The 15714-nt window shown below is 32.4% G+C and overlaps 1 protein-coding gene across 6 annotated transcripts in view; it reads right to left on the bottom strand.

The window, feature by feature from the left end:
- LOC124530896 (protein ultraspiracle homolog) overlaps nucleotides 1-15714 on the bottom strand; it is a 44218-nt gene that overhangs the window by 11377 nt on the left and 17127 nt on the right. For 5 of the 6 annotated variants that reach the window (XM_047105262.1, XM_047105256.1, XM_047105257.1 and 2 more), the window contains 2 exons: nucleotides 9394-9598; nucleotides 5223-5457 (listed from right to left, as the gene is read on the bottom strand). In XM_047105262.1, coding sequence (XP_046961218.1) covers nucleotides 5223-5457; nucleotides 9394-9598 — 440 coding nt within the window. The remainder of the gene's footprint in view (nucleotides 1-5222; nucleotides 5458-9393; nucleotides 9599-15714) is intronic. The other variant, XM_047105261.1, reaches the window with a different exon arrangement.

The raw sequence follows: 15714 nt of genomic DNA, 5'->3' as shown, positions 1-15714 counted from the left end.
ATTCGTCTAAATATAAACAAATGACGGCTATATTTATCTAATACTAATTTAATGCTATCGCGAAAATTTAGCGAAAATAATTAACATATAAGAACGTGAAATCAACCATGACATTTATATTTGTTACGAGTATCATAATATCATTACATATTTATATTTGCATAGTCTGTCTGTCCCTATGTTTGCTTAGTCGTATTATCTTTAAAATACGTAAAGGATTTTGATGCAATTTTTTACAATAGATAGAGTGATTCGATAGATTTTTGTATATAATACATGCAAAATATAGTAAATAAACATTGATAATTTTTGATGTTTCGAATGTGGTGTCGTAAACAAACAAATTCTGTAGAATATTAAGCATAAGTATTGCAGTGAAGCTGGGGCGGTTCGCTAGTTTATTTATAAGTAACTATACATTATATTCTATAAAAGTTACGTAAACGAATATTTATATAGAATACATATTTACTAGTACAAAGTAATCTATCCTTTATACTTTGAAGGACGTAGACCTCGGTCGAGGCCAACGAATAAATTATACCTACAACCTTGTGACTAACGAACTAACAATGTCACAGCTAAGTATGATAGTGTTTAATGTTTATGTCTCCCACACCTACTTGAGAAAATATCATTTGTTTTATTTATAGCCAAGTAAATTGTGTTTAAAAATATATCAAACAGAACTTCATTATAATAATCTAGCTGTGCCCGCGACCTTGCACGCGTTTGAGTTTACAGACATTAAACCGACAGACAGATCGACAAAAATTGTAAAAAATGTTATTTTGGTATATGCACCGTGTATACATACATATGCATTGAGTAAAAAAGGGCTATTTTAATATTACAAACCGACACTCTAATTTTATTATATGTATAGGATATAGATTATTGTAATACCTACTTCTAGTATAATATGTTGTAATATATAACACTTATTAAATACCACGGGTGGACAGAGAACTTCTTTCTAGCTAAGTAAAAAGACTTATTGGACTGAATGGCCATCAGTTATTTTTCGACACATGCAGGTATCCCTAGATAATTTATCGCCTAGCGCCATCCATAAAATATTAAATCAAAACCCAAATCAAAGAATTATTAAGCATGAGATAAATTACAAACCCAAATACCACAAATAAAACCGATCTTTGTTTAATATTAATGAGTTCTATCCATCAGCGACTAGAGTCTACACTGAAAACTGTGGATCGTGATCTTGATCCACTTGAGGGTTGTAAAGTTTTACTAAGAGGTTGAAAGAAAAAGTATTTACTGCGAAAAAAAAAACAAAGCGAAGCCTATGCCATATGTTAATGTTTTAATTATTTTCCTTGAAGCTTCGGCTTTGGACAGTTCGAAAAGCATTACTTGTAATAGTGATCAGAATTACACCTTTTAAACAAGTTATTTAAATCAGAGGGTAAAACCATATATTCTATATTTTCTCAACCATCAAAACAGGTCTCAACAGAAACAAAATAAATACATAGTAGGTACTTATTATAAACCACTGGCGTCATTTTATGGTCGTCATTAAAATTAATCATAAATATGCAATTTTTTTTCGTTTCAAAAAATAAATATGTATTTCAAATTGCATGTTATAGCGTTTCTAATAATTAAAATAATTTAACTGCTCAGATTACACAAGACTGATAGCATTTACAGCTTTGAATGATCTTTATAGCATTTGCTGTAATCCCAAGGACCTTATCACGAAACTGAACAAGCTTCCCATAAGATACAGGACACAAAAATGTACAAATAACTACTAAGATATTATGTCATTTGCCGATTTACGGTATTATGCAAATAAACTTAGACTTTAATAACACGAGATGATACAACATCTTAATATCAAAACATATAAATTGATGAATGGAACGGCGAAGAATCTATTCTATTCTATAATTAGATACTACTATGCCTTCTTTAGACGTTGCTAATATCATTCTGGTGATAAATTTATATTAATACATAATTAATGCACATTGGAATAAAATATTACGTAGGTTATATTTAGGTTTTCCCTGACATTCGAGATCGTACGCAGGAAATATTATCGATTAATATTACGTAGCGTAGTAATAACATTATAAAGTATTTTTGTAAAAGTAACATTTGTTTTAGACGGTTAATATCCACACACACACACGAAGATCACAATAGCCCGTCATAGAATTATTAACACACATGTACAATGTACATATGTATGTATATATCGATACGCTTTATAATTGTGTCCGTTATTGATCCATTCAGAATCAGCGACAGTGTGTTCGTTTTAAATAAATAAACTTGTAACTGTGTATATACAATTAGTTTAGCACTTCAATACGTCATAGCGTATATACTAAAGTTGAATTGAATACTTTCCAACATATAAAAAAGATGATAGAAATATATGAAGGCACAATTTTTACATTGTTTTAATACTTATCCCTTTGAAAGAAACGGCTGAACGGATCTGAATTGAATTTTTTTTAGAAATAGATTTTTTTATGGAATAGCACATATTTAACTTTTATCCCGAAACATTATATCTAACATTTAACACGCAGCCGAAACAACGCGAAGCGATTTATCTATACGACATATTTATACATTACACAAAACTGTGTATTTATACATAGATACAGAGACATGTAGGTACTTTATCCGCGTCTCTCTGTCTATGTATTAGTATTAAGTAATTAATTAATAAAAATAAATAATATTCAGTGTTGTCACAAGCTCTTTGACAGCCATATCACTGAATCGAATTTGATAAAATTTAGTATGAGGCAAATTCGAAGAACACATGCTACCTTTTTATGCCTAACAGTTGACGAACTAACAATAACTAAAGGTATAAAAATAATTTTATTGAACGAAAGAAGATAGTGTGAAGAACTTAATATTCTCCAAAGCCTACATTTAATTTCATTATTCATATTATAGAAACGTCTACTACTAGCTACATCATTGACAATATTATTCTAAATTCCATAGTTAATGAGGACATAACTTCACTTAAAATATTTTGATTTAATCTGTACCGTAATTATTAAGATAAAGATCTTTTCGCCCTGACATTTTTTCTTTAATATAATATCGTTTGATAAAAACTTTATTGCGTAATGAACAGCACCTCGTTTGGACCGCATTCACGAGAACAGCAAATTAAAAAATAAAAAACCAATTCGTTTGTCTTTTAATAATTATTTTTATGTCACATATCTTGTCTATGAGTTACTTTCAATGGTTATCCAGGAAGGAGTTACTTTCTATGAATTTTACTTACTTACTTACTTACCGGCAAATACTTCTGTATATTAGAAATAAATACTTTTTTAATAAAATTAAAATTATTAACAGGCCTAGCTTTAAAATCGAAATTGAATCAGAAATGTGTTATACTCGTGAGAAATACTATGATAAAACAATATGCTAATTGTCCATGGTTTCTGTAACAGTAACAAAAAAAAGTTACCATGAACACACGGCGATAGATTGAACATCTGATGATACAACATTACGCAGTAAATTTATTTAAAAAAAATCTGATAAATTCAGCAACAACACGGTTTTGTAACCGTTCCGGAAGCGGCAGCTGATCTAACAAATGGCGAATATCGTAGATTTCCACGAAGGTAAATTGATATAAAATATTCATAACACCGACGATTTCATTAATAGAACAAACTATTTAAATTAGTAACAATAAAGTTTATCAATACACGAACTCGCTATTCGAATTGATCTTTTGATATGGAAATAACGATTAATTTTAGAGAAACATCTATAACAAAATATGTAACGCATTTCTATAGCAGAATTTGAACTCGCATTCCTAACGTGTCGAGTTATATTGGAAGCGAATCTTACGCGCCTGTCGAAAGAAGCATTAACGAGCATAATAAGTAAAGATTAACGAATCATATTAGCGAACGGATAATTAAAAACCTATTACCGCGTGATTTCTATATTATCAATAGACTAATTTGTTCGTCATTAGTAGAAATCTCATTATTATAAACTTTTATATTTGATACAAGAATACAACATTACGTTTAAGAATAACTTGAAATTTCCTCAATGTAATATATTTAAGTATCTATATAAAATAAAGACATCTCATCGTCATCGTCAATTAAGGTTCTCGTTACGAGGGAATTACTTTGATAGCCAAGCAATAAACAAGGAAATCTGAGCGCGTCACTGCCCACGTTATTTTTAGTGCAGTCATTGTAGTTAATTACCTGAGACATTTTTATTGACTATTTAGCATTTATTTGCCTGAGAGTATAACCTCTAACTTTTATAGAGTAATGCAAAAAAAAGTAACATCACCCCCCTTCCCCCCCTATCAAGACGAAAATTTGGAGTATACCCCACCATGGAGTTTCAATACGACTCGATGGCTGAATTCCACACATTCAGATTTCCTAAGAATATCAACTTTCAAGACTAAGTACGCAACGCATTATAAATATAAATTAAGTTTATTAAAACTCGGTTGGATTTCAACTTGTAATTTTCTGTTGAAATATACATACATATTTTATTCACTGGACTAAATTTGCTTCGATTATTAAAATCCTAAGCCCTTTAAAAAGTATTCAAGTGTAATAACTTTGCAAGAACAAGGACAAGGCCTGTTTTAGATAGAATTTATATTATCACGGTTCAATAGGGATTGATTGATTAAATAAAACTTTGATTTGAAATTGTCGACAAACTTACTACTTCAGTATTTCATTATCAGTATAGAAGCATCATTGATCAACCATTTATCTGAACTTAATATCAAAAGGAGCCGAGATGGCCCAGTGGTTGGAACGCGTGCATCTTAAACGATGATTGCGGGTTAAAAAACCCAGGCAAGTACCACTAATTCCTGTGCTTAATTAGTGTTTATGATTCATCTCGGCGGTGAAGAAAAACATCGTGAGGAAACCTGTATGTGTCTAATTTCATAGAAATTCTGCCACATGTGTATTCCGCATTGGGACAGCGTGGCGGAATATGTTCCAAGCCTTCTCCTCAAAGGGAGAGTAGACCTTAGCCCCGCAGTGGGAATTTACACAGCTGTTGTTGCTGTTGTTATATCAAAATATTTCATATATCTAGCAAAATTATAAATAGATTTTTAATTATTCGAAATCGAATTTTTAATAAAAACTTATTACTAAAATAAAATATAATAATAATAAAAAAGAAACAATAAATACATGAATTACTTGTACTGAGCTGCTCGGATGTGCGTCCTCGGCTCCCCTGGCCGCTCGCTGCCTCTCTTCTTGAACGGCCTCTCTCTTCATACCACACGCGAGGCATTTCTGATAACGACAGTACTGACAACGATTCCTCTGACGCTTGTCGATGATACAATTCCTCTCTTCGCGACAGGCATACGTGAGATCCTTCCTCACGGTACGTTTGAAGAAACCTTTGCATCCTTCGCAACTGTAAACGAGACATTGGCTAATTCAGAAGTTGGACTTTGGCCTTAATATTAAACATTATTTTATTTATATTGATTATCGTTTGCAAAATTTTAAGCCAATCGATTGAGAATAAATTACATTTGTATAAAATTTCATAACATAATAATATATAGGCTAAACAATAAATAATTTTGATCTTAAGTAGGTTTTTTTTATTGTATAGGTTGCCGGACGAGCATATGGGCCACCTGATGGTAAGAGGTCACCATCACCCATTGACAATGACGCTGTAAGAAATATTAACTATTCTTTACATCGTCAATGTGCCACCAACATATAAATAAAATTATGGAATTTTAAATATCAATAAAGTTATCATCGGAAGACGTATAGAGGGTAATATTTATAAGACATGCGTGAAGCATCTCACAAATAAATTTCAGTTGTAGCATGTACATCTAGCATAGATTTATAATTATCAATGAAGTTATAACAATAGTACTTTCGATTAAGCCATACGAATTCTGACTTTTGAATTTATTAAATTCTATGTTCTACGATTCAATCCTACCTTTTGATGTAATTAATGAATTATTTATTGTGAACAATATCGAAAATAGTTTAGTAGATTTTAAGATTTTCCCCAATTAGTATTCTATATTCTAATGTATCACTAAAAATCAGGAAAAAATAATCAATGATGTTTTTTAAAAATATAAAACAACGTATTAACTGAACTACAGAATACGTATGGATGTGAACGTACACGCCTGATGACTTTCAAACAGTAAGAAGCCATAGATATTATTATTAATTTGAACTGTTCTGTAAATAAATATCTATGTAAATCTTATACAATCCGTACCTAATATCAGATCTCTTGAAGACTCACAAGACGAGCAAAGTATTCGATTACCTATAAAATTAAACGATATCAAATCTATTAATTTTTATGATATCGATTTGTTTAAAATTTATTGCCACTAAAATCAGAGTCTGTCGACCATCATAATAGAAATATTAAAAAAGAAAATGGCCGCGCGTGAAAATTTTCGCACATTCGAATACCAATAATGTAGCTATTCTCACGGCAATTTTTCACGTTTGGTTAGTTAACGATTATTATATACGGTTATTTGAAAAAAGCTATGTCTTTTTACCTACTATATGTATAATAGTTGTCGCTCGCGACTTCGCTGATATTTTAGGGGTTAGCTATCATATATTATGCAATAAAGTAGCATATGTCTCTTCTTGGAGTTCAAGTTTGCTTCACAGAAAATTTTATTAAATTCAATTCATTGGTTTGGTCGTGAAAGAGCGACAGACAGACAGGCAGACAAAGTTGCTCTCACATTTATAATACTAGTATAGGTATAGATATAGATATATGTGACAGAGCCATCACTGAGCCAAATATCATGATATTGATGAGAGATAAATCAACTTATAAACGTCTAGCAATTAATGATGTTCAACAAAAAACATTTCATGTCCTCATTTCGAGAAACCGGTGAATATAAACATTAATTAGTACATCAGAATTTAGATATCTTGATTAGAAATAGCTCGAATTTAAAAAAGTATGAATCTGTGTTTATACACAACACTAATGACAAAAATTATATCTATTAAAATAAAACGCTTTTTAATTGAGGAAATTAGCATACTATTCCATAACGAGTATATTCTAAAATCAATCTAGATAATATTTATGTATGTATGTACATATAGTTTTTTTTTACGTATATTTAAGACGCCAGACGGTTAAACGGGCCACCTTTTGAGAATCTGTTCGAACTTTCTTCTTATGATAGCAAAACGAAATTGATAATCGAGTTAAGCAATACGGGATTGATATCTGTCCTCCATCCTGAGTAATCATAAGCGAGCGAGTCGCAACAAGCAAGAAAGTGCGCACTTAGGCAATTCCCTCTACTCGAGTCATTAATAACGTCATTATTCTGAGAGGATGACACGAATCACCTTAAAGGCATGCGTCCACTGTCAACGTTAATCCATATCCGGCTTTGTTTTGACCAATATTTATATACGCTATGCATGTGTACATGTATATAATAGGTGTGATATTGAAAAATATATTCGAAGTCACAGGTGAAAGTCAAAGTAATCAAATACTTTTATCAAAAGTGATAAACATATCAAAGGCTATCGCCATACACGTTCTGCGAATATTACTTTCAAACGTTGTTTTTTTTTTTTAATTTAATACATTATTACGTGAATATGTATGTATAGTTTATAGAAATATGATAAACCGTCGTTTTTTTTTTTTATGTCTAACTTCTGTATTACTATATTATTGTAATAAAACGAAACCAAATTGTAACCATATATAAGCGATTATATTTTTTAAGTATACCTATGTGTACATAATATTAAGAGTCCATTGTTTCTGTACTTGAGTATTTTTATCTGACGACATGTATAATTATTTCGTTGCGTGTACATTTCGAAAGCACGTCAGAGCCGCATTTAAAGAAAAATACCACTTTCACTTATGAGAAACAGTACAGCTGTGCCCTAAAATCAACGACTTTTTGCAATCATTTCGATTTTTGGTGTTACACGTTAAGAAGAAATTATGGTATATTAACTGAGTCCGATAATACGCTCAAATAAAGAAAAAACTTTTTAAAGTGAAAACTCTTTGATCGAGGATCCAAAACGAAGAGACAAAACCATTCCGAAACCAGTTTCGGTCCAGATATTTAAGGAACACTTAAAAAAATGTTACATATAAGGCCGGCTCTACCTATGTCCAGATCTCGGCGCTGTGAGCGGGACGCACGAAGCACTAAATTACATTCGCAGATCGATAGACTATAACATGGTCTCTTTATAATGAATGCAACTCGCGAAACAATTCTTATATTAAATGCATGTATGTAAATGTACTTTTTTTGTCGTCTGAGTCAATTTCCTGTACATTTAGTTTTTTCTTCATAAAATTATAATTAAATATAAATTTCGCCGTTGAATATTTACGTAACACGTGATCGAGTACGTGCTCAACAAAAGAATACGAATTCAAAATTATGGTAATACGGGTATTGCAAAATCAATTTATGTCGGCTACCCATAATCCATTTACCTGCCTTCGACTGAATGATTTCCAACCTAAAGTATTTTCAAGGTGAAAATAAAATGTCTCTTGCATGACATTACAGACGGCCGACGATCGATAGAATTGTAAATTGTTTCAATAATACATAAGTTGAGATTGTACAAAGGTGGAATAATACCGTGTACACAAGCCGCCTCCCACGCGTTCGCAGCTGTACTAAATTGTTTGAAGAATTGTAACACGCGAGAATTATTCAATTTTGTACGATAAAATTATTCATCTACAAGCCACCGACAGCGCTGTACCTACTAGCAACCTGTCTACAGCAATGTATATACCTTCATTATATTTTCGTACATAACTGCTGTCTAGAAGTCTAGACAGGACTGTGTATATTTATACTTATAAAAGTAATACTATTACAGCCACGGTGCATGTAGAGCTTTAATAAAATTGAGTTTCCGAGACGCGCCGTTGACTCCTCTTATCAATTCTCTAAAATATTTAATATCGATACATTTCCATGAAATATATATTAAATCAAAAACAATTCAGCAATACTATGTTTTAATTAATTTTGTTATAAATTATTTTTTATTGCCTTCGGGCAAGATCCACAAGTAAAATAAACTAAAGAAAAGTAATAATTATAATAATTTTCTTTTAGTTAAATATGTCAGCGTGTTGTGTGATTTCATAATAATGTAAATATAAATGCAATTTATAAAATAAATAGTTTACTGGTTTCAGTCGTTTTAATTCAATACACATCCAAAACAAACATAGCATAGACATAGCAAATATAATCGTCTGGATATGAACCTAAAATGGGTAGGATTCTGCTAAAGTCTAACACTTATCGTATACCTGTACACTCCGTAATGTTTTCCCGATGCTCTGTCACCGCAAATCGAACAAAGATGCTTGGAACCGCTGAGAGGATGGTTCGGGGGGTAATTCCTCATCGCGGGCGGGGAGGTGGCATCGTCCCGCATCCCGTCCAGCATCGCCGTGTCTGGCTTCATCTCCGGCGGGGACATCGGAGACATAAACCCCGCCTCTATGTTCAGCCCTGTAAAACAATTTCAACATTACTACTTTATACCATCTACAATTTTAAACACTATAATAATTCTAGTTTATTTTATATCATATTGGATAACACAGGGATAACACGTATATTTAAATTAACGGACAAAATATTGTAATGATATTCTATACAGATCAAATAGTTACTGTATAATTCATTTTTGATTGATATTGAGAGATGTTTTAATATTGAAAGGGTAATATATTCTAGTTTGACAATCGTAATCATGAACAACATTAGTTATGTAATCTGGCAATACCAGCGGATCATAGATATTTATAAAAATTACGTAAATACCTAAAGATTAACGACTAAATATTCGTAGTTGAAGATGGATAACGTTGCGATGCGTTCTCGACAATTGCACAATATTATGGTTTTATTCGAAATACAAAATGTATCATGGCGAATAACGATATAGAAAATAAACAAAAATGCTGTCGGTGATTCAGAAAAACCCGATCAAACCGGTCCATTACACTGGGACTTTGTGGCCAGTTAAAAATAAGTAAACAGACACCCTCTCGATAAAAATTCAATAAAGTATACTTTTGTTTGACGGATCTTATTGTACTAAAATATTACTATTTTGTTTTGTAACGTTTACGTCAATATTCATAATACGTATTTATTTGACTTAATTATAGGTACATGTGTAAAAACCAGCGCTAAACGTAGATTCAAATAAGTTAATTAAAATGCAACTTTTTTGGAACAAATCTTTTGTTAAAGCGAAGCATATAAACGAATAATAAACAAACGTTGAAAAAATTCAGCTTAACCCGTTGGATGTGAAACTAGTGTTAAATTGAGTGGCAAAATTTGACCCACAAATCCTAACAGGTTAAATTAAACAAAAGCTTGAAATATATACAAGTTTATATTGAATGTAGTTTCAATTAAAGTTGTATCAATGGATGGAGAAGTCCAATACTTCAAATTATTTCTAAAATAACTTAAGTCTTAGTGTGTAATTATTGTTTATCGAATGCGTAATTTCACTACTATATTTTATATTTAATGAATGGAGTGGTGGTACAACTTCTGAATCATTTTCTTAAATTAGAAAATGAATACAATGCAGGAACATTCTGCAGTGATGCCTCTGCTGGGTAAAGACCTCCTCTCCTCTGGAGATGGTCTAATGTGACAGAATTTTGTCAAAGACAATATAGCCGATATATTAGGTTGGGGAAAAAGTCTTTTCGCATATAGTATGAATGAACTTGTAATAAAATCTCTTTGGCTATACCATTTGTATCTGGCTGGTTTTGGTATCATTAAAAAGTTTTAATTTTAAAGAAGGCACTTCCAAATTCAAATTAGGAATTGGTCTGATTTTCATTCGTTTTTGTAATTGTTAAAATGAGTGAATCTAAAGAAGAAATTCGATACATTTTAAAATTTCACTATAAAAAAGGTAAAAATGCAACTCAAGCCGCGAAAAAAATTTGTGATGTTTATGGACCTAATGCAGTATCTGTGAGAGTAGCGCAAGTTTGGTTTAAGCGTTTTCAAGGCGGAAATTTTGATATCAAAGATGCATCTCGCTCTGGTCGCCCTGTTACGGACAAAATTGATGCCATTTTTGAAAAAGTGGAGCAAGATCGGCATATTAGTAGTTACGATGTAGCTGAAGAACTGGCAATTGACCACAAAACGGTTTTGACTCATTTGAATAAAGCTGGGTACACAAAAAAGCTCGATATATGGGTGCCTCATGAACTCACTGAAAGAAACCTAATGAACCGTGTACTCATTTGTGATTCTTTATTACGACGTAATGAAACCGAACCATTTTTGAAGAAGCTGATAACTGGTGATGAAAAGTGGATCACATACGACAAGAACCTGCGAAAAAGATCGTGGTCAAAGGCCGGTCAAGCTTCACAGACTGTGGCAAAACCCGGATTAACTCGCAACAAGGTAATGCTGTGTGTATGGTGGGATTGGAAGGGCATCATTCATTATGAGCTGTTACCGCCCGGCAGGATCATCGATTCAGAACTGTATTGCGAACAATTGATGAGATTGAAGCAAAAAATTGAGAGAAAGCGGCCAGAATTGATCAACAGAAGGGGTGTGGTTTTTCACCATGACAACGCTAGACCTCACACATCTTTAGCCACTCAACCAAAATTACGAGAGTTTGGCTGGGAGGTATTAATGCATCCACCGTATAGTCCAGACCTTGCACCTTCAGATTTTCATCTGTTTCGGTCTCTGCAGAATTCCTTAGGCAGTGTCAGGTTAACATCACGAGAGGACTGCTAAAACCACTTGTCGCAGTTTTTCGATCAGAAGCCCCAAAATTTTTACAGCAATGGGATCATGTCACTACCAACAAGATGGTAAAAAGTTATGGAACAAAATGGCACCTACATACTTTAGTCAAATGTAAATAAACTATAAAAAAAACTTTTTGAATTTTCATATAAAATACGAAGAAACTTTTTCCCCAACCTATTATGCAGGTTTTTCGCGACGATTCTCTTCAAAAGATGTACATGTGTTGGTTGTATTACGAATACCTACAATTTTAAAACTTAAGCTATCACCTGGGTTTCTTTCTAGTCATAGACCCAACTCCACTATAATACAATAAAAAAATATATCAACTAAATATTCATTTTTATTTATTTAATGACTCATAGCACAACAGACCAAGTCTCTGAGTCCGTATAAAAAAAACAGAGAAACGAAAAAAAAAAACTGAATATCATAAATAATTGTCATGAGTACCATTTAGGACTGCGAAGCTTCCAGATTATACAGAATTCACGAGGAAGCCGTTTATGTTAATAGTCCCTTAGTATTCAGTATTATAAATTACAATCGCCAAACGAAAAACACGATTCAGAGGCGCAACGACAAAAGGAAACTTTAACATTGCCTTAAGGGGAGGCCGAAAATACAACTACAGTCTCGCCGAGGCGTATTGTAACAAGGTTCCATGTATTCTTCGATTATAAAACTACCTTAACAGATATATTTATATATTATCCTTGGTCCAGACTGACTATCAACGCCCAAACAAAACCACCGAGTCTATAAAACTGGAATTTGGTACCTACGTTTTTAAATGTAAGCTTCCGTCAAGTTGGGAATTTTGGAAATTCCAACTTATGAGGCGACGTGGAGTGAATATGTATGTATGTTCTTTGAAGTTAGCATCATGAAAAGATTTTATCCTTAATCCGAGACAGTAATATAAAACTAATATTACAAATTGAAAATTTTGTTTGCTAATATTTTCCGGAATGTCGACACAGCAATTAATCTAATAATAGATATAAAACATCATATTATTTTCGTTTATAATGTGAAGAATGACAAAACGTATAAAATACAGAATTAATATTTTGCACATTTTTTATGCACTTCTGTAATATTTTTAGATTAAGAAATATCTACCATCGTAATGTTGTATACAATATGTTAAATAGAAAAGTCATAGTAATCTATTTAATGCTTAAAAAATTATAAGTTTTTTTTATTTGTCACGCAATCGTTATTGACAAAACGTTTCTGTAAAAAAAAAATCCGTTTCAATTTTGCAATCGGAAAATAGAGATATTATAGATAACACAAAGCAAACAAAATATTCACTTCATGTTTATAATAATAAAAAAAACCGGGACGAACGATAAGATATATTAGATCAGTAAGGGAGGATAAAACGATTTATTTTTAGAATACTTATTATGTTACAAGACTTGGAATATACATGTACTAGCCGAACCCGCAGCTTCATTCGCCCGAAATTTATCTCCATAACACACAAACATTTACCCCTTTGTATTCCCATGTACAAACATTGACTGATTCCTCATACAAATTTCCAATACAAAGTTGATTTGGTTGGTACTAACCAATAACAGTTCTTTCCGGGGACTCAAATTATCTACATAGCAAATTTCATCTAAATCGGTTCAGGGGTTTAAACTTTCGCATTTATAATAGCAGTAGGGATGAATAATCGAAATTGAATCCGGATAAGAACACACTGAATGTTTATCTAGTTTACTTGTGTTTGCATTTCATGTGGTGCTGGGCGACATATTGAGACAACATGTACAGTCAGAGTAAGAAAACCTTCGTCAGTCTTCAAATTCATTCCTTTATCAAGTGTTAAACTCTAAGTACATTTTGAAGCTAAACATCAAATAATTGCCACGCGATATGTCATTTTCGATTGGTAAAGCAGATTATCGCTCATACTGTGCACACGAAAATAGATCTTAAGGTGACGAACCTTTTCTTGCCCCAACTGTACATATGTATGTGTATTGCCGGATGTATAACTATCATACGAATTTTAGCTAGCTGGTGGTCTAAGCTCCAGAACGCTTATATACTAGACGCCTTTGACCAGTAGCTGGATATAAAATGTTTATGATATATATTTTATGTTAGAATTATGTTCGTATTTATTAAAAAACGTGCATTTATTTATGTAAGCAGATAAGGACAATTTATTACATCACATTCCAAATTTTATTACTCACACAAAAACAGTCGTGCAACACGATTCCAATCATCTACTGCACACAGGTAATAAAACATTACTAAAAGTATTTCTAGGTTTTTTAAATATCCTCAATTAACGATCACAGCACATACTGAGACTTAAAATAAAAACATCGATCGTGCATCAAAATCAGACAAAGATTACGAGTGAAATAGGATTCCAGATATATAAAGTAAACGAATGATCTCAGTCTCACTCCTAAGTAAAATATGTTTAGTAGGTATAAACGAATACAATAAAAAGAAATGAGCCGAGTAAATAACTCGTTTAAATGCGACGCAACTCTTTAAGGAAACATAAAATATGATAGAGTTACGTTGAATAAAATAATACGGAAAATATATATTTAGAAACACATGAAACAGTACCTCAACAAAAGGATGAAAGTACATGCGTGTGTGTGTGTGTGTTTGTGTGTCTAAATGTTTGATTGCCTCATTGATATAGACACTAGAGTCTAGTGGCTCATAAGGCTTCAGATCCGAGGCCTGGGGTCCCAGGTCGGGTCAATATATTTGTATTGCATTTTTCTATCGTGATATTCCCAGTAGCATCCTAGGGTGAAAATGATTTCCGCTGCCGTATCTCGGCGAGAACGTAAAGCAATTTGTCTTGCGCCTGATCTCATTTCATCAGACTATGGGAGTGCAGGAATAAAGAATGCACGTGTATTCCGGCACTCACTTAAGCGCTATAATCTGTACTGCGCAGTTGGGTCTCACTTGAGAATGACCGTTCAGTGAGTAAGTACATCATATTTGAAGAAACGGTAATCTTTAAACAGGAAAAGCAACACCAAAACACGCAAACTGTATGTGAATACATATACTTTACAAACGATTCTGTGTTCATAATGGCTCATAAATATTACTGTAAAACTTATTTGGGCACGATAAGAGCATCGTCATATGCAACTTTTAAATAAAACGCTGCAAATATATCAACGGTGTATTATGTGCTTTACATATGTGACTTACTGAGGACTTTTAAATAAAGAACAAAGACAACGAAAAACTGAAAGCGCTACCGTGTGTTTGCATAATGCAGACAATAATTAAATACGGGAACATCGAATTGACGTTTTATTCCTTTAATATTCATTATAAAAGGACGGAATTATAGTATATCATTCGAAATTTCCCGTAAATAGATATGCTTAAATAAAATTAAAAGCAACAAATCCAGGTCATGTTTCAAGTGCTCATATTATTAAAACTGTGCATAAGTGCGTAAAAGAAGCATTTTTTAAAAGACTGACCGTCACGACGCTCCTTCGTGTAAGAAACATAGAAAGAGACGGTAATATACGAATTTATAGAGATAGAATATGGATCAATTCTTCTAATTACCTACATATAATATTTTTCAGTATACGCGCCATGCGCATACAATGAAAAAATGCTACGCAGCAGAGAAGAGACGTGTCAGCATAATATAACGTTCGGTGTCTACCGTCACAGGATACAAGACTCGAACTCGCCCAAATTTATATGTTTAACAAAATGTATACAATATCAGGTCAATTGCGTTTAAAAATAGACACTGTCGCAAGGTTGAAACTAAACAA

The sequence above is a fragment of the Vanessa cardui genome, chromosome 7 (genome assembly GCF_905220365.1).
Source record: "Vanessa cardui chromosome 7, ilVanCard2.1, whole genome shotgun sequence".
Classification (NCBI taxonomy): domain Eukaryota; kingdom Metazoa; phylum Arthropoda; class Insecta; order Lepidoptera; family Nymphalidae; genus Vanessa; species Vanessa cardui.
This window is presented reverse-complemented; position numbering and strand designations above follow the sequence as displayed.